The sequence below is a fragment of the Agelaius phoeniceus genome, chromosome 11 (assembly GCF_051311805.1).
Source record: "Agelaius phoeniceus isolate bAgePho1 chromosome 11, bAgePho1.hap1, whole genome shotgun sequence".
NCBI lineage: Eukaryota > Metazoa > Chordata > Aves > Passeriformes > Icteridae > Agelaius > Agelaius phoeniceus.
In genome coordinates this window covers 6,849,542-6,872,330 of record NC_135275.1, presented here as the reverse complement: position 1 = coordinate 6,872,330, position 22,789 = coordinate 6,849,542, and the positions used below count along the sequence as shown (strand labels likewise).

Genomic DNA, 22,789 nt, shown 5'->3' with positions numbered 1-22,789 from the left:
TTCCTTAACTTGTCATCTTTGCACTGGTATTTTTTTTGTCAGTTTATATAGTTGATTTGAGCCAATAATAATTCTGTTCAGAATAATTAAAAACATTTTGTGTGTGTTACAAATACAGATTAAGATTATTGTTTATTACTAACAAAAATTACTGTGTTTACATGGGGGTGAAGTTTTATGAACACCAGGAATATCAAAGCAGCTCCCAGGGCTCGGAATCTGTTGGCACATTTGAACAGGACTGTTAATGGAACTTTTTCATTATGTAATGAAGGATCTTACTCAAATACTTCAGCAGCAAACAGAGTATGCTGTATCCATGTACAAAATTACCTTGTTTTGAGTACTGTACCAGCATATTGGCCAAAAGCTTCCCCTGCATTAATTGCCAGAGCTCCACTGAATTTGGAGAACAAAAGGTAACAAGTTTGTAGAGGGATTTTTTGATATTTGCATTAAATTTTCTTTAGAATTGTTTAATGGTTAACAATTGCAGTAAGACTGGAATAGCAGAGTATTTCTGTGTCCCTACCCTGGAGGAGGCACATGCAGGAGGTGCTGGTGCCATTCATGTGCCTCACTGACTCTGCTCCTTCCTTCCCTTGCAGACATTTGGGCCTTGACTTAGTTCCACGGAAGGACTTTGAGGTTGTGGATTCAGATCAGATCAGTGTTTCAGACCTTTATAAAATGGTAAGAAATTCTATGGGAGATTCCTCTGAGTTTTCACTGTGGGAGGGAAAGAAGGGAAAATGTTTTTATTCTTTACTTTTTATGTTTTCTTGTTTCCAATGGTGTTGTAAATTAAATGTCTTCTTCATTTGCACCCTGACCACCAAAGCAGTGTCTCTCCTACCCTAAGCAGGGGCATGCTTTGATACATTTTTACTTCAATTTACAAAGTAATGTGGTGTTAATTCTTGGAAGGTTCTCTGAGTCCAGAAAGTCTGTGAGAGCCATTATTTGATTCTTTGAGCAGATTTGCAGATGAAAAATACCTAAGTGAAAAGTCTGGCTTTGTAGTTGCATAGATAATAAATATCTTTGCCCTGTTACAAAGACTTTTTGAGCTCACAAAAAAGGGGAGAGAGGAGGGAGACCAGTGCATAAGTTAATTTAAGCAAAACTAATCCTTGAACATTAGTGCTGTCCCTGTTGTGTGTCACTGCTCCTTGGAAAGCATGGAGTGCATTTGAATAAGAATATTTGGATTTTCAGGTGAATTATTATAATTCCTTCACTGTAGTGAGTTCCAAATGCTGTCATTATTAGTCACTTGTACAGTCCTCTTTGTACATAATGAAGTTGAAGTTGTTTTGGAAATGTGAATTGTGCCATTAGTGAACTGTAAAGCCACTGATGCATTTTACTACCTGTGTTTGGATCCTCTGTCAGTAGAACTAATACAGATAATTTTGGTTTGCCTTGTGATGTAACTGCAGAGGGAGAAACAAGATGTGTAACTTAGGAAAGTGAATGAAAACCCTTCCTCAGATGCTGTTTTATCTACAAAAAAGACAAAAAACCCTCAGCAATTATTTTGTGCAACTACTTCATTTAATATCTTCCAAAGAAAGTTGTTGTTTTCTACATAATGTTGTTAGAGTGTCACTCACTTCTAGGAAGCTTTTAATTTCCTGTTTTAAAGCAGTTTTGCCTTTCAGCTGTTTAAGATTAGGGGCAGAGAGGTCCATAGCTTGGTGATGGGTTTGGTTGCAAGATGTGACTTTTCCTTAAGCCAAGGGCATGTTTTGTGAACAAGCTGGGTGCTGTTGCTGCTTTAGATTATTGCACTGTATAATAGTGGATTTCATGGAAAGGAGTAAGAATTATTGCATAAGAAATATGAAAGTACACCAGTCTATAGTGCTAATTTTTAAAGTTTGTTCCTAATTTGCCATGGTCTGAGGAGAGTTTCGTGCCAGTACAGCAGAGATTTCCTTCAGCACAGCCTGGAAAGAACTCGGTAGCAAATTCCATCAGTGAGGACCCAGGGTGTGAGATTAGTTGCTAACTAAGGATTGGTTTATTACTCTGAGGTTTATTCTGCACATTTTTTTACTCTGAATCCTTGGAGTACTGCAAATAGGCAATATTTATTGCCAGAGCAGCCTGATTATGTCACCCCCTAGTCCTGTGCCTGTCTCTGTGCTGCTCCATGCTGGGCAGGGCTCAGGACAGCACCATTACTCACTTCACACTTCACTGCTGCTGGAGTCTGTAGATGCAAGAGGACAGTGCTTCTAATCACATCTCTTCACAGTCAGGAGGCAATTTCAGGAACCAAAGCAGCTGAAAACCTGTTACTTTTTTTTAACTTAAATTTAGTAAAAAATGAAGGAAAGGTATATTAGTGATTTAGGGTGTTTTAGAATTATTTTTAATGTGGTTTGGGGATTGTTTTTATTACTTAACAAAAACCCAGGGAGAGAATCCTCCTTATTTATGACAAAATACTTTATGGATTCTCAAATGAGCAGTGAGGTTTTACATTGTAAAATAATCTTGTAGGAGTAGTTGTGAGAGCCAAATTACTTTCTTATATTTGTAGGATGTTAAATGTAACATAGAAAACACTCATTAGCAGAGCAATGGGTGAGGCACACATCAGACTTTCCTCTCTGTGACAAGAGATTTTCAAGCACTTTTAACTCAGCCATTAGACTTAGCACTGCTCTTCTTGATAAACTGGAAGCTGTTACATTGGAGCCTCTCCTTTAGCTCTCATGTGCCATTGCTGAGTGTGTTTGTGACTGCTGGGTGATGCTGTGTTCATCTCTTTGGCAGAGCTGTTGTGCTCTGAGGCCTTGCACATCCTGCTGCTCCATGGTACTCATCCTGAAGCTAAATGCCAGTGGCTGCAGGATGCACAGCACTTGTCAGGAATTGTTGTTTTGCTCCTGAAGGAAAGCAAATTGCCCTTTCCCTATGACAATGTTTGTGACTTTAACCAATATGACAGAACACTTTTTAAAAATACATATTACTTTGGAATGGTGGGAAAACATGTTCTCAGAATTCTGCCACAGAGCTCAGCGCTGGAGCTGCCCCTGGATTGAAGTTGTCATTTAGGAACACAAAGTCCTGCAGGATGTCAGGAGCACTTGGATGGCACATTTTAGTGGAAGGGTTACAAGACACAAATGTCTGAAGTCATTTCACAAATCAGAAATGTTCCAAGCTGGTGATTAATTGTGTTTAGCTTTTCTAGAAGGTTATTGAAGTGGGTGTGTGTCTTCAGGACAAGTTCAGGAGGTGCATGAAAGGCCCAGCTGTTGGCTCTGTAACTGCTGCAGCTCAGCTGTTCTTCCAGCTGTGTGAGAGAAATGCCATGAGTTCACCAGAGTTTCTAATTTAAAAAAATAGAGCTCCTAAAGAAATAGCTTCAAATTAATGCTGCCATCACCTCTGAACTGTTAATTCTTTATTCAAATGGTAAATGTGATTGGTAAGATGGAATAGGCAAGAAAATAAGAATTCAGTTATCCAAAACCCTTCTAGATAAGGAAAGCAACTGGGCACAAACTGGAGAGAAGATCATGAAATCTTTGTTGATTTTTTAAATTTTATTTTCTTGATTGTTCTTTGTAAAACAAAGCAGATGGGCAGAGAACAGGTTTGTGTGTGTTAGGTTCTAAAGCCCAGGAAAAAGTCAGATGAGAATATGAAGGCAGAGCAGAAAGCAGTTTAAGACTGACTTGGGAATGATGGGATTCACTCACCAGGCATTGTTAGGGAAGGAATGAGGAAGAACAACACTGAAAAGTGATACTGGTAGATAAGATACCATGAGAAAGTGCAGGTAAGGACAATTGATAGTTCTTTCAGTAAATTAGGAACAAAACCACAGATGCTCTCTAACAGCCCAAGCTGGATAAATTCAGAATTCTTCATCTCCTCTAGGCATTAGAGTGAAAGGGAAATTGAGATTTCTGAGAGCCAGTTTACAAGAACAGAATTATAGAGAAGTATAATAGAATAGCACAAATGGGTAAATAGAAAAATTACAAAGGCAATGCACAAATTCAAATATAACGAGCAAATGTGGTCAATAGTATCAAGAAATGGTTTTATATAAATAACCTGGTACTAACTGGGAAGCTAAAATAAAATTTTTATACTGGGGAAAACCAACTGGCACACGAGGCAAGAAAATAACAGGGCACTTAATGTCCTTGTTACCCCCCTGAACTCTGGTAACTTTCTCAAGAAGTTTTCAGTTCCAGGGCATTTGGAGCTGTGTACATTCCAGTTGGGATCTTTGGAGAAGCCATATCAGACATGTTAGTGCTAATCACTGACAAGATGGATAAGGTTCCAGAATACCAGCAAAGGGCAAGCCAGTTTCACACCTTAAGAATAGGTGATGGAGGAGGAGCTGGTAATTGTTCTCTCTCTGTAACAAATGCTGGAAAATAATAATAATAGAAAATAATAATTACTTGCAGCGAGGACATGAGTATTAGTGTGTGTGAACTTGTCCAGAATAAGCAATTTTTAGGAGTTCCAGAACATAGATAAGTCAAGTGGACAGAGGAGAAGCAGCTGATGCCATATTTAGATTTTGGTAAAGGTTTTAAATGTTTGTTTTAATTTAAGTTCTCCAAAGGTCATTAGTTCTAAATGAAATCACTGTAATGTAAACACAGAGCTAATTAGAAAACACATAGCAAAAAAAAAAAAGAATGGTTGTCAATAATTTGATTAAATAGCAGGAGGGATGAATTAAGTGAATTTCTTGGGGTTATCCTCCATTTTGTAGTACTTCAAGTTTAATGTTTAATTAAGGACTAGATGCTGAAATAAGGAGTCTGCTTACTAAATATACAAAATCCACAACGTTGGAAATGGTCTTTCTGATTGTTTCAGTGGAGGTAAGGATCAGAATTCCGAATAATAGAGAGAAATTTAAGAAATTATGTGAAAAATGTAGTGTACCAGGGAGAATCATAAATGTAAGGTTTTAACTCCTGCAGTCAATTGGTGGCTCTGAAGTGCAGATTGGGACACTCCAAGCTTAGGTGGGTTTGTCGAGGAGATTTGAGGTTATAATGGAATCACAAGCTGAATTAATTAATCTTTTCATCCTAATGATGGATAAGAAAAGAATCAATAGGCCTAGATTGCGATAGCAAGGAATCAAATTAAGCATCAGAAAATGCTTTGATGAGGAAAGATATACTGAACATTGTATCTGTTAAAGTTTGCACAACCTTTGCAGACAACTATTTTTTGGGAAAAATAAAGGTAAAACTGATTTATTTTTATTTTTTTTAGAATGAAGATGGATAATTTCTTAGCAGTCCTATTTTTATATCACTTTGGAAGGGTTTTCAGGTTGGAAGGGGCCTCAGGGAGGTCTAGGCAAACTTTCTGCTCTCAATACAAGGTCAATACTGAATTCAGACCAGGCTGCTCAGTGCTTTGTCCAGCTGGATGTTGAAATTCTTCAAAGGAAAGGTTTGAATGTTGTAATGGCTGCCCTGAGGGGTTACATTTTGCCTTGTTGGAACACTGGGATATCCCATGGTGTAGTTGATGACCACAGTATTTTGGCCAATGTGCTGTGCAGCTTTGTGGAGAGCCTGGCTGCCTCTTAGTGCTGGGACCTTCATGGTTACAGGAAGGCTGCCACAGGTCACCTGCAGACCTTCTCTTCTCCACACTCAGAACTCTGCATTCCCTGCATCCTCCTCAAACACCTTGTGCTGCTTCACTGGCCTTTGCTGAATGCAGCATTTCAGCTGTAGTTTACTCAGTGCTGAGGAAAAATGAATTAATGTTATTCTCAGTCTACTGGCTCCATTTCTGGTAACAGAAACAGTAAATTGCTAAATGTCCCTGCTGCCTGAGTGCTCCCCTGACTTCTGTTTGATTTGCTTTAGTAGGACCCTGCCTCCAGATTAGGATCAGCTGGGAATTTAAGACCACATAAGTCTCAGGACAGACCCCTGAAAAATACACACCATCAGCCACTACCTTTGGAGCCTGAAAATCCTATTGTTTGTTGGATTTGTTTAATCAAATAATGGGTTTGTCCATGAAGGTGTAAGTTTATAGCTTGGGTACAGGAATACTGTGGGAGACTGTGCTGAGGGCCTCGCTGAGCTGGGGAGACACAGCAGCCACTGATCTTCCCTCATCTACTGATTTGGTTATCTTACCTCAGGGGAATCACTTGATCCAGCATAATGTACCCCTGATAAATCCATCTTGGTTATTTTCAGTCACCCTCCCATCCAAGTACCCAAAAATGGCATGTACCCTCTGGGCACTTTGCCTGGCCAGAGGCAAGGGCACATAAATTAACTCAGTCAGTGATTGCATTGTTATAACGTGGTCCTGAAGCATGAAAGCAGAGAGTTAGTCAAATCTAATCTTTTGGTTGTGGAAAAATTTAAAACCTGAGGGTTTTACTACTTATTGTCATAGATTTACCTCAGTGTACACTCTGTAAGCAGCAGTGTTTGCTGATTAATCTCTTCAGACCACCTCTCATATTTGTGTTGCCTGAGTGTCTCACTTTCTTGGATTTAGAGATTAATTTAATCAAAAGAACTCAGGACACCTTGAATAGCTTAAATAACTGGTCTTTTCTATGCCAGCTGATTCTGAGTGGTTGCAGGTGACACAAAGATGAATAGGCGACTCAGCCAGCTTGAAAGCTTTTAACATTCAGAAGATGATGCAGTAGTTACACAAACAATGGAACTGAAGATCATTATTTTTCCACTGAGAGTGTGAATGAGGACATTTTTATAACTGTGAATGTAAACAGATGTCAAAAAATGACATTTAGAATCACAGAAATGTTTAGGTGGGAGGAGACCTTTAAGATCATTGAGCTCAGCCATTCCCCCAGGACTGCCATGGCCCCACCAACCCCTGTCCCCAGGTGGCACAGCTACAGGTCTTCAAAATCCCTCCAGGGCTGGGGACTCCACCCTGGACTGCCCTGGGCAGCCTGTTCTAGTGCTTGACAATGCTTTGGGTGACAACATTTTCCCTAAAACCAATCCAGTAGTGAGGGGCCCAAAGCTGAGCACAGGATTTGAGATGTGGCATCAGCAGTGTCAAATCCAGGGCCATCCTTGGCCAGCTGGGCCCGCTCTGGTGAGGGATTGCAGGGGGCTCAGTGAGCACTTGTGGCAGCTCCCTCAGTACCCCAGCAGCTCCCTGCTCTGTTCTCATTATGAAGAATGAGATTCTCTCCTTTTGTGGTAAAAAGTCTTACCTGGGTGAAAGACAGTGTTGTGGTTTGAGTATTGCCAGATACATTTCATGGACAATCTTCTGCTTTCACCTCCTTTGAAGCTTCGTGTTTGTCAACAGATCTGCTCATTCTGATACAGAGTGTAAATGAGATGTTGGGTTTGTAATAGAAGGAGAGAGGTGGGGAGAATGAAGAGAGTATTTAATAATGCCTGGCAGTGTCAATGTTAATATTTTGGTTTAAAATGCTAATATTAAGATGATGTGCAGGGAAAGGCATGGCAGAATCATTAATGATGGTTTTTTTAAAGCTCTCTGAAACCTTTTCAATTTAGATTAGTATTTAAATCTCCCTTTGGAGATTAAATGGCTTCAGTGAGTCTTGCAGTCCATTTTCTGATTATAACATCTCCTTCTAGCATAAAAGGCTTTAAATACAGCATCATCCTCTGAGTTTTTAGACATGTAGCTCTTTATACTGATTCTTATTTACAGGTATTGGGCAGCTAAAATTGTAGAAGAGTCTTTAACCAATTTTCAGGATTTCATTTTTTTATTAGAGCAAAAAGATTTAACAACCTCTAAAATCCATCTTTCTTTCTAGATGCCTGTGTTTTTTAACAAATGCACCTTTCCACAGACAACATACCAGGAGATGAGGATTAGTGGTGAGGTATCTTCCCATTTAGCAGGAGAAGACAGAGATTATACAGAATAATGAAATTTTCCAACACTGTAATAGCATTTCTTTTTGAAATTCTGTCTAACTTGTGACAGCCTTTTACTTTAACAGCTAAGGTAAATACTCCCTGTAAATTCAAATTGGTAGGTAAAGAAACAGCTTAACTGAGAAAAGCCTTTAGGAAAGCAAGTGGTCTTGTGAGTGATGATACACTGAAAAAAGGCATGAAAAGTTGGTAATCATTTTTAAAATAATATTTTAGAATTACTGTTCTAATGCTATATAAATATAATGTAAATATTTCTTACTTTCAAAAAGGTTTAAATTTTACTATTTTGTATCTCCACAGCATTTGTCAAGTAGACACAGTGTCCAGCAGAGCACATCACAGGTAAATATCATTCATGTTTGAATTTTTTGTTGTCTTTAAGTTCTTGGTAATGTAGGTAAAGGTATGATGGAGATTACTGGGTAAGTCCTTACCGACAGAACACTTCCTCAGAAGATTCCCAAGTATTTAAGTCACCAAGGTCCTGCTTCAAATTCCATTTAGGTCTCTTTTCCTGAGCTTGTAACTGTTGTTCTTAAAAGATACAATTGTGTAGAGAGATCAAAAGCTTCCCTCTGCCTCTGTGACTCTTCTGTCTACCTGCTAACAGGTGGCTTAGTGGCTTCTGTTTCACACATCCTTTCTGTGCTGGTATAATCCTGTCCTGGTCATGGAACCTGGCTTTGATCTTTACAGAGATCTGTGCTTCCACAGGTACCTGTCTTTAAAGAATGAGGATTTCCTTGGGTTTCATTTTAAGTCCAGAACAAAATTCCTTTTAAAGGAGTACAAATCTGAATTGTAAGTCTGGAAATGTAAGACTTTTTTGGTTAGACTGTACCTGTCTGTGCATTCAGAGGAGGTGAGCATAGAGCACTTAGGATATTCATGCAACTGTTTATTAAGATCAGCATGAATGGATGTAAAGGGTTGTAAAAACTGAAAGCCTACATTTGCTTATACTCTTTTTTAATTTGGCCACCCCAGCATTCACTGCTATGGTAAATAGGTCTTGATATGTTGAGCCAAAATGTAAACCTTTCTACTATTTGGCTTGATTGGTTGCTCATGTTATCAACCCTTGTTAAGTTTGTTATACCTGCAGGACAAACTGGCCTGTTAAGCTTTGTTCTAAGTCATGGATTGTTTTTGAGAGGAAAATACCTTTAGGATTAAGTCCCAATGTTCCCCCAGCACTGCCAAGGCCACCACTAAACTCTGTTCCTAAGCACCACATCTACACATACAAGGATGGTGACTCTACCACTTCCCTGGGCAGCCTGTTCCAGTGCTTGACAACACTTTCAGTGTGGAATTTTTCCCTAATATCCAATCTAAACCTCCCAGACACAACTTGTTCCTTGAGAGGAGAGACCAACCCCCACCTGGCTACAACCTCCTCTCAGGGGGCTGCACAGGGCAATAAGGTCCCTCCTCAGCCTCCTTTTCTCCAGGCTGAGCCCCCTCAGCTCCATCCTCTTCCCTGGAGAGGCTCCATCACCTCAGTTCTTCCTTGGAGTGAGGGGCCCAAACCCCAGGATTTGAGGTGTGGCCTCAGCAGTGCCCAGTACAGGGGGACAGTCACTGCCCTCATCCTACTGGCTGCAGAAATGACCTCTAGAAGTGAATTGCAGCTGCTCAAAAGAAATAATGTAACAAATGTTACTAACAATGCTTTAAGTCCATCTGTTTCAAATGGAAATCATCAGGACCCACTCCAGTACCGTCTTATAATTCATTTTCAGTACCAGAATCAAAGCAAAATTTGAGAAATAGGATTGATTTGGTTTACTTGATAAAATCAGATTTGCAATGCATAAACCATTTGTTTTGTATCTACTTGGTTATCACAGTTTCATCAATCTATTCAAATTAGAAGCATTAAAAATAGAGGCAGAAAGCTTAATCTAGCCCCTATCTCTGAGGCAGAATATATTTGAGATTAAACTTTTACTTGAGGGTGAGAGGAGAGCAGGAGCTCTGTTGAAATGCTCAGGCTGATGTGTTCAGGTGTCCTTTCTGTGTGAGGAAGTGCCAGTGGTGTTCCCTGTTTGGCTCAGGTGGACACCATCCGTCAGCGGCACGGGGACGCCTGCCGGATGCCAGTGCCTCATCACTTCTTCCTCAGCCTGAAGAGCTTCACCTACAACACCATTGGAGAGGACACTGATGTCTTCTTTTCCTTGTACGACGTCCGGGAAGGCAAACAGATCAGGTAGGAATTTGTCCAAGAGCTAAAAAGCTTCCTAGCAAAAGAGTTGTGAGCAGAGCAGCTACACTGGAGATAACCACGAGGTGTTCTTGAGGCCCAGCTGGAAGGACAGAGCTGGGACACCACAAGTTGCTGGCCCTGCAATTCTTACATGGGTATATCAGACTGCTCCTTGCATAGGAAATTTAGTGAGGCATTAAAGGCACAGAATGGTTGAATTTTTTAGTTTTCTGACTTTGCCTCCAGACATTACAGGAGCTTCCTCCTTAGGGTTATTGGTTAAGAAGCACAAATAATGACAGGGCCAGGCTGTGGGGCTGGTTTGAGAAGGGACTGCTGTGTGCCTCTGTAACTTTCCTCCACTCCTTGCCGTCCAGGCCTGTCACAAAAGAGCTCTTTCCCTTCACTGTATTGCTCTCAACATAAACTCTTAACGTTCATCCCTATGTCTGTGGTCTCAGTTTATTGAACTAATTGGTACCAGTGCTAGCAAACATGAGATGGGCTGGCTTTTCTCTTCCAAGCATGTGTTTTGAAAAGATCAGGGTATGTAGAAGAGCGTTGCAGCATTTATTTTGTGTCTTGGAAGTTTAGCAAATGCAGCTTGGTCTGATCTGAAGAACACCATATTTGTGCAGTGTTCTGAGTTTTGGTAAAAGCATTTCCTGGCATTCACTTGCTGCCATAGTCAAAACTCTCCTAGTTTTCAGCAGTTAGATTTAGATTTGTTTCAAAGTGAGGGAAGAGCCACAGAATGTTCCTTCCTCTCTTAGGAAGAAAGCTCAGAGTAAATGAGAACAGTTTTGTGTCTCTTCAGAGAACATCCTACTGAAAATTGGGCTATATTAGAAAGCTCTGATGACTTGATGGTATTCCTGACATCCAGCCTAATCCTCCCCTGACACAGCTCCAGCCCCTCCCTGCTGTCCCTGGGCACAGAAAGCAGAGATTGGTTCCCTCCCCTCCCCTGTCCCTCAGGAGGATGCTGGAGGCTCCACTGAGGTCTCCCCTCAGTCTCCTCCAGGCTGAACAAACCAGGGGCCCTCAGCTGCTCCTCACAAGGCTCCTCCTCCAGACCCTTCCCATCTCTGCAGCTTTTGACTCTCCAGTGGATGGAGTTTAGGATGTGCCTATGATGCCTCTCTTGAGAGAATTACCAGAAAATAGCTATTAAGAGGGAAAGATGAAAATGGAAAACCAAACAGAAAAGATACACCCAACTAGTTCCTACTGCAAAGCAATAAAATATTAAATAATTGAGATGAGAAAAGCTGCCAGGATGAGGAAGGGACAGGCAGACAAGCTGCTGCCAGCAGAAATTGCTTTGAAAGGAGATGAATTGTCTTGGGCTGCAGTTTGTATGTGAACACTGAGTGCAGAGCCTTAAGGAAAGGGTTTTGCCAGTGATTAAAAAAAAAAGGAAATAATCATTATAATGAGAAAAAGCACAAAGAGTGGTCCAGGCAAATTTAAATACATATAGTAATGCTTTTTTGTGCAAACAGTTGTTATTACTTAGCTCTTTGAATTGAGCATCAGTGGTCTGCTGTAGTGAAAACAGCATAATTTTTACATTTTCTTACAACCCAAAGAGTGCTGGGGAAGAAATGTGTAATGAAGCTGAGCTCTGTTTTGGAGAAGAAACCAGAAAACAGACAAACACATTGCTACAAATTTAGAATGATGTTTTTATATCTACTTTAAAACATTTTCTCTCCTCTCGGGAAATAGTACATTAAGGTAAAAAACCCAAGCAAGGCTTCTGCACACTGCACTCTAAATGAAAGGGACAAATTGACTTCTGAAATGGTTTGGAGGTTGATAAATTTCTTACCCAAGCAGCTCGTGCTGGAGGCTGAGTGGCTTTCAGCATTACTGCCTTGGACATGTGCTGGATTACAAACCTCCCTGAACCTGCTGGTGCCAAGAGCTATTTCCCAGGGAGGTTAAGTGAAGAATTGCTGAAAGCTCCAGTGTTTTTCAAGGGCTGAAGCAACAGCATGCACCAGGTGGGGATTAGCAATCAGAAGTTTGGAGCAGCAGCTGAAATACCTTTTGAGGTGGTTCCCAGGTTCTGAATACAAAAATGTTCCTGTGTTTAATGGTTGTCAGCAAAGGAGGAGCAGGCAAAGGGTGACAGTGGGGAGCTGTGGACAGCAGAATAACAGCACTGCCAGCAGAGGGGTCAGACCTAGAGGTAAACACAAGGAAAAAGTTACTTCACTTTTAACCTGACAGAAATATAGAAAGTAATACTTCTAAGTAAATAGAACTTGAAGGCTCAGATTTAAAAAGGGATTAAAGCTTATTTGTCTGTTTTAAAGTATTTGGGATTTCTTTTTTTCTTGCATACAAAATACACTAGTTTAGCAACTTTGTGACTCATCTTTAATACCTCAGTTTGTTTGCTGAGTGGAAATTACTGGAAAATGATGTGATAATTGATGTAGTTTGGATTATAGCCAATGATTATACCCCATTGGGAGATGTACCTTGGCATGAATGATCATGGAGTGATGGAGTTGAGAGTAGCAGCAAAGAAAATGTTACTGGAAAGATGGCGACCTCAGGAAGGAAGGTGCCTGTAAAGATCAAATAGAGATAGGTAAACTGATATGGAGAAAAGCTATTGGAGAGTTGTGTTTCTGAGTGATACTGTGAAAGAGCACAGAGGCAAATTGTTTGAGTATGAAGGAAAAATTAAATATATGGAGACCACAGAAAGTCTGTATCATGTTCTGTGGTTGGAAAGGCAGTATATAAAACAGGACAAATGAAATTGTACAAACAGGAAGAGACAGAAATTTATAGAAAAAATGGAACTACTAAAGGGCATCAAGGACAAAAAAAACCAAAAGAATAATTCTATAATGCTTTACCAGCAAAAAACTTTTTTTTTTTACAAAATGAAGAAATAGCTGAACAGATTAAAGGGGACATTAAGCCGTGAGCAGATGTTTCCAAGATAGCTGGAGTATTTAATGGCTGTTTTGCCTCAATCTCCCTAAGAAGGTCAGCTGCAATCCGATGACAAATGTGAAAAGTTGTGGAACAAATAAACTACTTGTTAGCACTAAGCAGCTAACAAGATGGTAAGTAAAAGTCAACATAGATTTGTCAAGCACAAATCACATCAGAGCCAACTAATTTTGTTCTGTTATATGGGAATGCACCTCCTGCCTCAACAGAAGAGAAGTATTGAACTTGATAGAATAAAGAGATACAGGCTGCATTAACTGCTCTAAAGGAGCTGGAAACTGGTAGACAAAGGGATGCAGAGTGTTATCTGTGCTAGAAAGATGCAACAAATAATAGATATATCTACATTTCTTGACATTTTTAGCAAGATTTTGATGAGTGAAAATAAATTAAATTCAGTAAAAGAGTGAGGTTTAGATACCTATATAATTTTCCAGGAAATGCATGGAATTATGCATAACTTAAAAAAATGACACATTCAGACGTATGATAGTGGGATTTTTTCTGAAAATAAATTTGTTAAGTCCATTCTAACTGTCATAGAAACCCAGAGTGGTTTGGGTTGGAAGGGACCCAAAAGACCATCTCGTTCCACCCCCTGCCATGGACAGGGACACCTTCTACTCTCCCAGGCTGCTCCAAGCCCTGTCCAGCCCAGCCTTGGACATTCCCAGGGATCCAGGGTTTCTCTGGGCAGCCTGTGCCAGGGCCTCCCTACCCCCACAGGGGAGAATTTATTCCTGATATCTCATCTGAACCCCCACTCTCAGTGTAAAGCCATTCCCCCTGGTCCTCTCACTCCAGCCCTTGTGAAGAGTCCCTCTCCATCTTTCCTGTAGACTCCCTTCAAGTTCTGGAAGGGGCAGTTAGGTTACCCTGAAGCCTTCTCTTTTCCAGGCTGAGCAATCCCAGTTCTCTCAGCCTTTTGAGTATGGAAAAGGAGAAATAAATTTATGTCTTATTTTTTCTTTATAAAGTTTATGTTTAAACATGGGAATGTTTTTCATTCTGCCTGCATCCTCAACCAGTTACCCTATTTCACACACCACTGGGATTTAAAATTTTCTCGTCATCTAGAAATATCCTTAATTATGGAGAGTGAATAGAACAAAAGAGAAACTCTGATGTGATTGAATTTGAAGATCTGGGGGCCTAAGCAGTAATTATGCATGAGAGATGGTGTTGTGCATATTTCTGCTGGTAACTCCTCCACCTGCCTCCTCCTACTCACTGAGCCTTTGCCATTCCCGTTATAGCAGCGACCTCGTCGTGACTGGGGGATTGGGAGATGTGCTCAGTGCCTGTGCTGCTGCTGGGACTCACTGAGCAATCCATGTGGGCATTTCTCATCCAGCAACTGTTCAAACCCTTTGTGGAGAGACCAGGTGTTCTCTGCAGTGTCTGTTTTAAATAGCTGCCATGTCTTTGGGGTGAGACAGGATTGTAAACACTGCAACACGGGCTAGGAGTTTGATTGGGAAACATCTATTTCAGTGTTAAAATTTAAAAGCAGTAGCCAAAATGAGAAAAAATATAAGCTTGCTCTTTAAAGCTCTTGCTAATAGGTGATACAGAAAGATGTTTTTTGTGGAAATGTTCTCAGCTTGTGGGTGGATGATGGGGAGAATGTGAGCAGTACAGTCTGTCCCAAGTCTTGTCTTAAGGATTTAGCACCATTGACAAAGCAGTTCTCAGGAGAGAAACATGGTTTGGAAACATAATTATGGACTGAAAAAATGCCCTGGGTCTACAGCAGGATAGTTGGACTCAGCTGCTCAAAAGTCATCTGACATAAAATCATCTGCCCCTATTTTTCAAGGCTGAGTCAAATGTTCAGTGGCAGTGTTTGGCTGTCAGTACTGCTCTGTGGTGGGGTTTGGTGGTAACTGCAGAGGTAATGGAGATAATGATTTCCTGTTTGTAACTTCTCTCTGGATCTTGGGTCATTTTCCAACCAAATTATTTTCTGTGATAAAAATCAGCAGACAGATGTGTAAATAGTTCAAGATACTAAAGGGATAAAACTATTAGAGAACGTAGTTATCAATTTAAATGTGTCCTTGTAAACAAGTAAACTTCTGGGGCATGACCAACCTGGGTTTGGTTTAACCAGTGTGTGAGTGTTAGAAGTTTTCTCAAGCTGCTACTCATTTGTGTAACCTGGTCCTGTAGAAGTCCCAATACTGCACTTGAGTGGCCAGGAAGGCTGGAAAAAGAAAATGTTTGTGCCAGCGTTTAGGTAGAGTAGAATGAAATGCACCACTTGGAAACACTGGATTTAGAAATGATGAATTTGTAGGGAATTTGATTTTCACTCTTTCTGTAGTAGGAGTTTCTGAGACACAGTATTCCTGGTTCAGACGTCAGAATACAAATCTGTACCAAGCTGCTGAAGGTTACCTTGACAAATTTGACAGGAATCCCTCATCTCTGTTTGTATTTGTTGATGGCCGTTAGCTCCATGGTTCTCATCATCATTTAGTCTTTTTTTTTTTTTTTTTAATTCCTTTTTAACTGTCAATAGGAATGTATATCAGCTACTAAAAAAAATGTTAGCAGGAACAGTGTAGCTAAAATTACATTGTGCTTACACATGCCATCTTGAATAATTTTCCTGTAGCACTTGCTAATTGCAGACAATTAGCACTCAGGAGCTTTCATTTCAAACGCTGAGCCAACATGTGAAATGCAATGGCAAATTTCCCACAGGTCCTGTCCAAGAAGGGGTTTGAGTCCCCTCAAAGCTCTGATGTGCAGGATCAGCATCCTTAATGCAGGAACACCTGTACAGAGCAGCCCTGCCTGCCCAAGCAGGGCTGTAGAACTTGTACATGTTCTGGACACCAGAATCTGCTTGGGCAGGTGGAGAGAGGGGGAGCAGGTAAAATAAAAAAGAGTAAGACTGGCATTAATAAAGTCAGAAAGAGGAAAGAAGGCTCACTGGGTAGGTAAATATGGTTGAAGTTGAATAGCTGAAGGAGAAGTTGTTAATTAACGGGGAAGGATCTGCAGTAAAAACTGTGTCAGCCTGACTGCATTCTCTCCAGGATGTGGAACTGACCTGAAGATCCTTTCTCTGAATTGTTTCTCTCAAGTAATGGCTCTGGGAGTGCTGGGACAATGTGTGGGCATTTATCCCCAGTTAATTGCTTTAAAATATTATCATGCTCCTTTATGGCCAGTTGCTATGTAAGGAAGTAGAAAATTGTATTTTAATTTTATTGTGCAATATGCGCTAAATTTTCCTTTTGTTATGTTTTTAATAGCATAGCTATTCTAAAATAGCAAAGTTATCTCATTCACTGTCAGTATACTGATTTGGCTGCTGGGAAAAAATAACTTTGTATCACTCAGAATTACTTCTTTAATATTCAGAAAATTTCTTAGGGATTAACCTTACCAACTAATGAGATTTTTCTTCTGCTTAGTCATGAAAAACCCATCTTTATATTTTTACCTGTCTTTTAGCAATCTGATCTATTGGGATAGCTAATCCTCCATCAGCTCCTCCTGTACTTCAGTTTGTTGTGGCTTTAGTATTTCAAGGGTAGTATTTTTCTGAGTTTTGTGCCATAGATAATTCATGGCAACAGTAATGGGAGCAGCATGAGCTTTTCACCCTGCTCAAGGTGAGCTTCCTCAAAAGCTAAGCAAGCATTAAGAAATATTGCTACCCACAGCAATGGCCTTGTTCTGGTCACTGCAGTGACCATGGAAAATGTGTGTGTCTCTGAAGTCTGCTGCACACAGACAGCTGGGACAAAGAGCCTTTCTGGTAGAATATGGAACTTCTACAAAACACAAGTTTTGTCATCACTAAGACAAAACCCGTGGAGTATTTTATAAGGTTTGTTAGTGGGTAGATTTTTAGAAAAGGACACAGGAGGAGTGATGCATTTTAATTTTCTTTATTGATTGCTTCAGCTGACTTTCATTACCTGGATCTCTCTGGAATCTGCATTTGCTTGGTTTTCCTATTTATTCTCTGTCTTGTTAATAGTGTATGCAAATGAAACTGCTACTGTCTGGATTTGTATATGAAAGTTGCTGTAAGAGATGTAAGTGGTGTTATTAAATATGTTAATTCTTTTCTATAAAATTACTGGTTTTCCTAGTTCCTATGGAATTATTAATATGTAGCTATTCCAAAGCAGGAGCTTTTACAAATATCCATCTTATTTTGAATCTCTCACCACCACCATCCTCCTTCCCCCACAAGTGGGGGCTTTTTTTTTGGTTGGGGATCAAGTATGACATAGAAATAGGCAGGGATATAGAGTTTTCTACAGGATTATTTTGATTTTTTAGCTGTTTAACAGGAATAAATCAGTGAGTTGCAGGCATTGGAACTTCCTCTCTTTCCTGCTCAGGAGGAATTGACAATGTGTTGTGAACACACAGGTGGGAGAAATTCTGCTCACGTGAGGGGCAGCGGGGAAATCTGTGTTGTTTAAATGTGTAACTGAGCTCAGAGAAAGCACTTCCAAGTAATTTTCTGTCTGTAAGAAGGCTCAGTGGATGGAATCCTCTTGTGCTTCAGCTCTTTCTGTGGGGAAATTCCCCCTTAAAAGCCAGGTCTGTGTTCCTGACAGAAATTGTCATGTGCAGAGCTCTTGTAGAGCAGGAATTAAATGTGACAGCTGCTGTACCAGACCTCAGAACCATTAGCTTCTCCCAGGGTAGAGATGGTGATAAAATCCTTATTCTACAAAATACCTGTAATCCAAAATTAGAAGTCTTCCCTGCAAAGCTTGCCTCACCTGCCACCTGGCAGGGTCAGTCTGCCTTGCCTTCCATTAGTTAAAATCACTGTCACTGGGGAATTGCACTCAATGACTGAAGTCTCTCTGTCTTTTCTTTTCTTTTCTTTTTTCTTTTTTTTTTTTTCTTTTTTAAATAGAAGCCTTTTCTAGTTGACAGAATTCCTTTCAGGAACAAAAATATGTACCTTTCATGATGGAAATAACAGAAAAATCCTTATGATGGTGTCAAATGTTCAAGTGTGGCAGAGTCACAAGAAGCCAAGGAGAATGTAATTGGTGCTTGGCTCCCTTTTCCCTGCAATCCTCAATAACACTTTAACATTGTGGTGGTTTTCCCTTGAATGTGGCAAAAGAAATGACAGGTAGTTATTTTCACTATTTTCTGTTTCCATGGAAACCCAGTGTTTGCAGTAACAGTCTTACTGTAAGCTCTGTAATCCTCCCCTGGGGCTTCTCGCCAATGTGGTAATTTAATAATTCATGAGCATTAAGCCCAAATTTGCTAGGAAGCAAACTGTGTTGCTTGGAGCCGTTTTCTCAGGGCCAGATTGATTTCCCTCACAGATTCAGTGTTCTTTTCTCTAAGATGTCTTTATAAAATACACTCCATAAACCAAAGCCGTGTACTGTGCCTCAGTTGTTTGTGAAAGCAGGGTTATTGCAGAGCTGCTGGATAAGACAGCTCAGGAAAGAACTCTCCTGCCTCCCCCAGCAAAAGAAAAGGGGAAAAACCAAACACACTGTGTGAGCACTTGCCTGAAAAGGGAGATTGTTAGGCAGTCCATGAGTCACTGTTGAGACAGTGAGCAAACTGAAAGTTCAGCAGGGGTGATGCTCCTGTCTGCAGGGCTCGGCAGTGCCCGCTGTCCATGATGGATTGCTCAAACACTGCTGGGATCTGGGAGATGCTGGTGGTTTACACTGGAATTGAGTTCTTCACAGACATGGCTCCATTCTGTACATATGCTCTGGCTTCTTGTCACTCTCACACTGAGAATGGAGACTCATTCTGTGGAGCTCTGGGAGATTTTGTTATTAGGTCAGTCTTACAGCAGCTGTAAGAGCCTAGATTTTTTTTCCCAAGAGGATGAGCAAAAATTAGCAACTCTAAAAGATAATCATGATGAACAGAAAATAAACTTGAAAAGCTTTTTCAGAGGATACTCCTACTGCTTAAATAATCTTTCAAGAGTAAAACTAATTCTTTTTCACAATGGGAAATTACTAAAATGTTGATATAGGTGTGTGCTTTCTTCATGAACAAGAGATGAAATAAAGCTCATGAAATCAAGTTCAGAAGGCCTGAAGTGAAGCTTGTTTCCTTTTTAGAAAGTTCCCACAGGGTATTCTCAAAAGCATCAGGCTGCAGTGCTGTCCTGATGTGACCGTTTCAATCACTGACTCTGGTAATGTTCTTGCAGTTTACAAACTCGAGAGATCTGAACAAATTTCCAAATTCCAATTTCCAGTTTGGCCAATGGAATGAAAATAAAAGTCTATTTGTTTCTTCTGTGAAGTTGTGCAGGCAAATATGAGAAGCCTCATGTGGTTATCATTAACTGTATTGCAGGGTGCAGCAGAAATGGAAAGCCAGGACAGTAGAGCCTGATTTTCCCTCAGCCTCCAAAGAGGATGGTGGGGAGCAGTAATTGCTTTCTGGAAAACTGGCTAATGCTGCTCTCCTGGGGCTTTAAAACTTCTGCTCTGCTGGGTCAGTGCGCTTCCTTTTTGATACAGGAACAACTTCCCAAGTTAATCCATGCAAATATTAGCTTGACCAAACTGTAAGGGTTTGAGACTGTAGTTCATTTTTCTCTCCACTTCCCTCTCCCACCAAGCCCCAGGGATCTCTTTCATGGTGTTTCTCTTCCAACTTAATTCATGTTTTGAAACAAGCTCCTTTATTTGCAACTTTAAGAAAGTGCTTTGATCCTATACCAGTAATTCTTAACATAATTCCATTCATCTGGTCAACATATTGTCCTTGTAGAGCTTGTACACACAGGGGCAGGAAGAATGCAGTGTTTGATGGCACTGAGGTAAGTTTCCTGACATGTGGTGTGTGCACCAAGACTGGGATATTTTGAAGGGAATTGTTGGCAAGCTTTAATTGCCATAGAGTGACCAGCTCATCCCAAGCTCTCTCCTGGATGGGCTGTGTGGAGCTTGTTCTTGAGATTTATCTGGGACAAAATAGGGTGCTTTTACAGTAGCATCTTCAAATGTTTATGGTGCTCATATGCCAGCTCAAATGTTAGCCTAGAATTATTGTCAGGCATGTTAACATTCTTTAAAGAAAAGAGAGACATTTTTCAGGAAGGAGGGCAGAGGAGAAATGGAATAATATCATGCTTATCATTTGTTTTTTAAGCAGCAGGACTGAAGGGAGATGAACTGTCCTGGCTAGGCAAGTGCTTGTAGCTTATTCCTGCAAACTTCTGACTTCTGTGGCAGCATTTTCAGATTTTTGTTTCTGACTTTGTATTTTGCATGCAGGCAAGGTTTTACATGATACTAAAAGTGTCAGAAAGAAACCTGGAGAGGCACCAAGAGAAGATGAAAGTCTAAAATACAAGTTGTTATATGATCTTTTCCACTGCCACGTTACCCCTTCCCTGAGCACTTCTACATGTGTCATGGACCAATATGTATTTTTAAAATAACCTGTGTTCTTAGAAGGGTTGGCCACATGCTAAATTCTGAAAACCCAATTAAATACAGCTTTTGAGAAAGGACTGAAATATTTTTAATAATATTGGGGGTTTTTAGTGTTCCCCCAGTTTTCTCTGGAAATAAGAAGCACTGAGCAGAACAAGAAAAACTAGGGGCCATTTGTATATTTGTACCTTCTCCCTTTCAGTGGCACATTGGAATGGAGAGGGTGAAGGAGGTTTTGTTTCTGGGAGAAATAGCTGCTGGACCATTACTTAAGACCAGGGAAGGGTATAAAATGTGAGGTTTCTGCCTAAGGAAATTGAAGCCCTAATATGCTGCTGTCCCTGCTTCAGAAAACCAATCTCCTATTCTTTGTTAAAGAATTATTTTTTTTAGTCTGTGCTCTTTATCACCAGTCTGTAGGGGGATAAAATATAAGAAAATAAAGATAGTGTAGAAGGTAATCTTACCCCTAAGGAGCTGCAGCTGGGCCAATTATCAAAGATTAGGAACAGGCCTGACTTTACCAGGCCACAGCTGTGAGCAATGAGAAGAAGATGCTATAAAAGAGTGGGGTGGGTGGGTGAGAGGGAACTGGAGTCAGTGGCTGCTTTGTGAAGAAGAAAGAGTCAGTGCTCTGAGGAGCTGCCCATGAGAAACACCAAGCAGGTATGGAACTTGTGTGATAAGGAGACAACAGTGTGGAACCCCTGCAGTAAGATGCCAGCACCAGTCTCCAAACAGAAAATGGAATTGGAGACTGGTGTTGTGGCCTTATTGCAGGGGGTCCATACTTTGGCATTATGCATCTATTAACGCTCTACCTATATTCCCAAATTGGTGCTCAGTCAGGATTTTTGCCTTAAAACTCCCCCAGTAATGAAATGTACCCATGAATGAATACAAGGGGCTCACCAGTCCAGCCCAAGCTCTTTGCCAGCCCTTTCCTTTTGTTGTCATCTTCACAGATTGTGTGAAGAACATCCCAAACAAACCTCAACCACAAAAACTCCCTGGGGACATAGTGCCACTCCTGCTCACCAACAGGAAATTTTGTCCCTGTTTGCCCCCTTTTTCGTGCTGAAAGTGTAACATCCCAAGCCAGTGATGGCTTCCTTCCTTTCTGCAGAGTTCAGTATGGTTCTGCTTTGCAGTCACTTTGGGGGGAGAAAAGAAGTGAGACACTGCTCTCCTTTCACTTTTCCTCCTTTTCAAGTGAAGGAACAAGAAGCTGTTTGACTTTGCTTGTCAGAGCAGTGGTTCTTATATTTGAGTAGCTGTAGCAATTACTAATCATGAGAGTGATTGTAAACCCTGGCTTAGTGCTGCTCAAGAGGTGGTTTCACTATGATGTGAATTAGCACAGGAGGAGATGCTGCAATTAGAGTAATTGGAGCTTACTTATAGCATATAGGAGGAAGAGGAATAAATAAGCTTTTGTTTAAGATACTGCTTCTGATGTGGCACCTCTTGGGTCTGAGCTCAGCAGGGTAAAATGTTAATTTTTTTCCTCAGTTTTGATGAATTTATCTCCAATTTTATGCAAAAGAACTGTTTTTGGTGTATATTCAGAATAGCTGAAAACTTGTATTGGGTTGTTGGTTTTAGTTGTGGGTGTTTTGTGGGTTTTTTTGGCTTTGGGCAGCAGTAGGATCGAGCAGTCAGATTGCATCTCAGTACCTCCCATGCTTCATTTCCACCACATTGGCAGTTGTAACTACTGGGTTTTTAATTAATTCCCACATGGAGTTTATTCAGAATTGATATTTCAGTCTTACTAAACTGGACTTATTGTTGCCTGACTTCTGTGTGTGCTCTCGTCCTTGTGCAGAGAATAAAATTGAGGAAAAGACACACTGGAGACTCAACTTTTCCCAAGGACGTAGCTCTTAAAAGAAGAAATTAAGCTACTGAATTCCCATTAAGTTTCTTGACCCTAAATGTGTGTATTTTTGTCTAAAAACAGACCTGCAATGATAGATGAAGGCAGTGGATTTTCAGGTCATTGGAAACAGGGTTATTCTTCCAGATTTGCTTTGACATAGAAATAAATTTGCAGTTGTAAAATGGGAAGCAGCTGACTAACTAGTTCATAATGTGGGTCACCAGTGTAAAAAAGGTTCCAGTCCTATTCCAGCAGCCCTGACAGCATCAGCACCACTGAGACCTTAGAATAATAACAGAACAGCAGAACAGAAGTAAACTGTTCTTGATCAATAGTAATATCAAAGCTTAGA

The 22,789-nt window shown here is 40.5% G+C and overlaps 1 protein-coding gene across 13 annotated transcripts in view; it reads left to right on the top strand.

Moving 5' to 3' along the window:
• The window catches only part of DOCK3 (dedicator of cytokinesis 3), a 186,478-nt gene that overhangs the window by 68,971 nt on the left and 94,718 nt on the right, over window positions 1-22,789 (top strand). For all 13 annotated transcript variants that reach the window (XM_077184554.1, XM_077184553.1, XM_077184550.1 and 10 more), the window contains exons 7-9: window positions 609-693; window positions 8,244-8,285; window positions 10,004-10,158. In XM_077184554.1, the coding sequence (XP_077040669.1) occupies window positions 609-693; window positions 8,244-8,285; window positions 10,004-10,158 (282 nt within the window). The remainder of the gene's footprint in view (window positions 1-608; window positions 694-8,243; window positions 8,286-10,003; window positions 10,159-22,789) is intronic.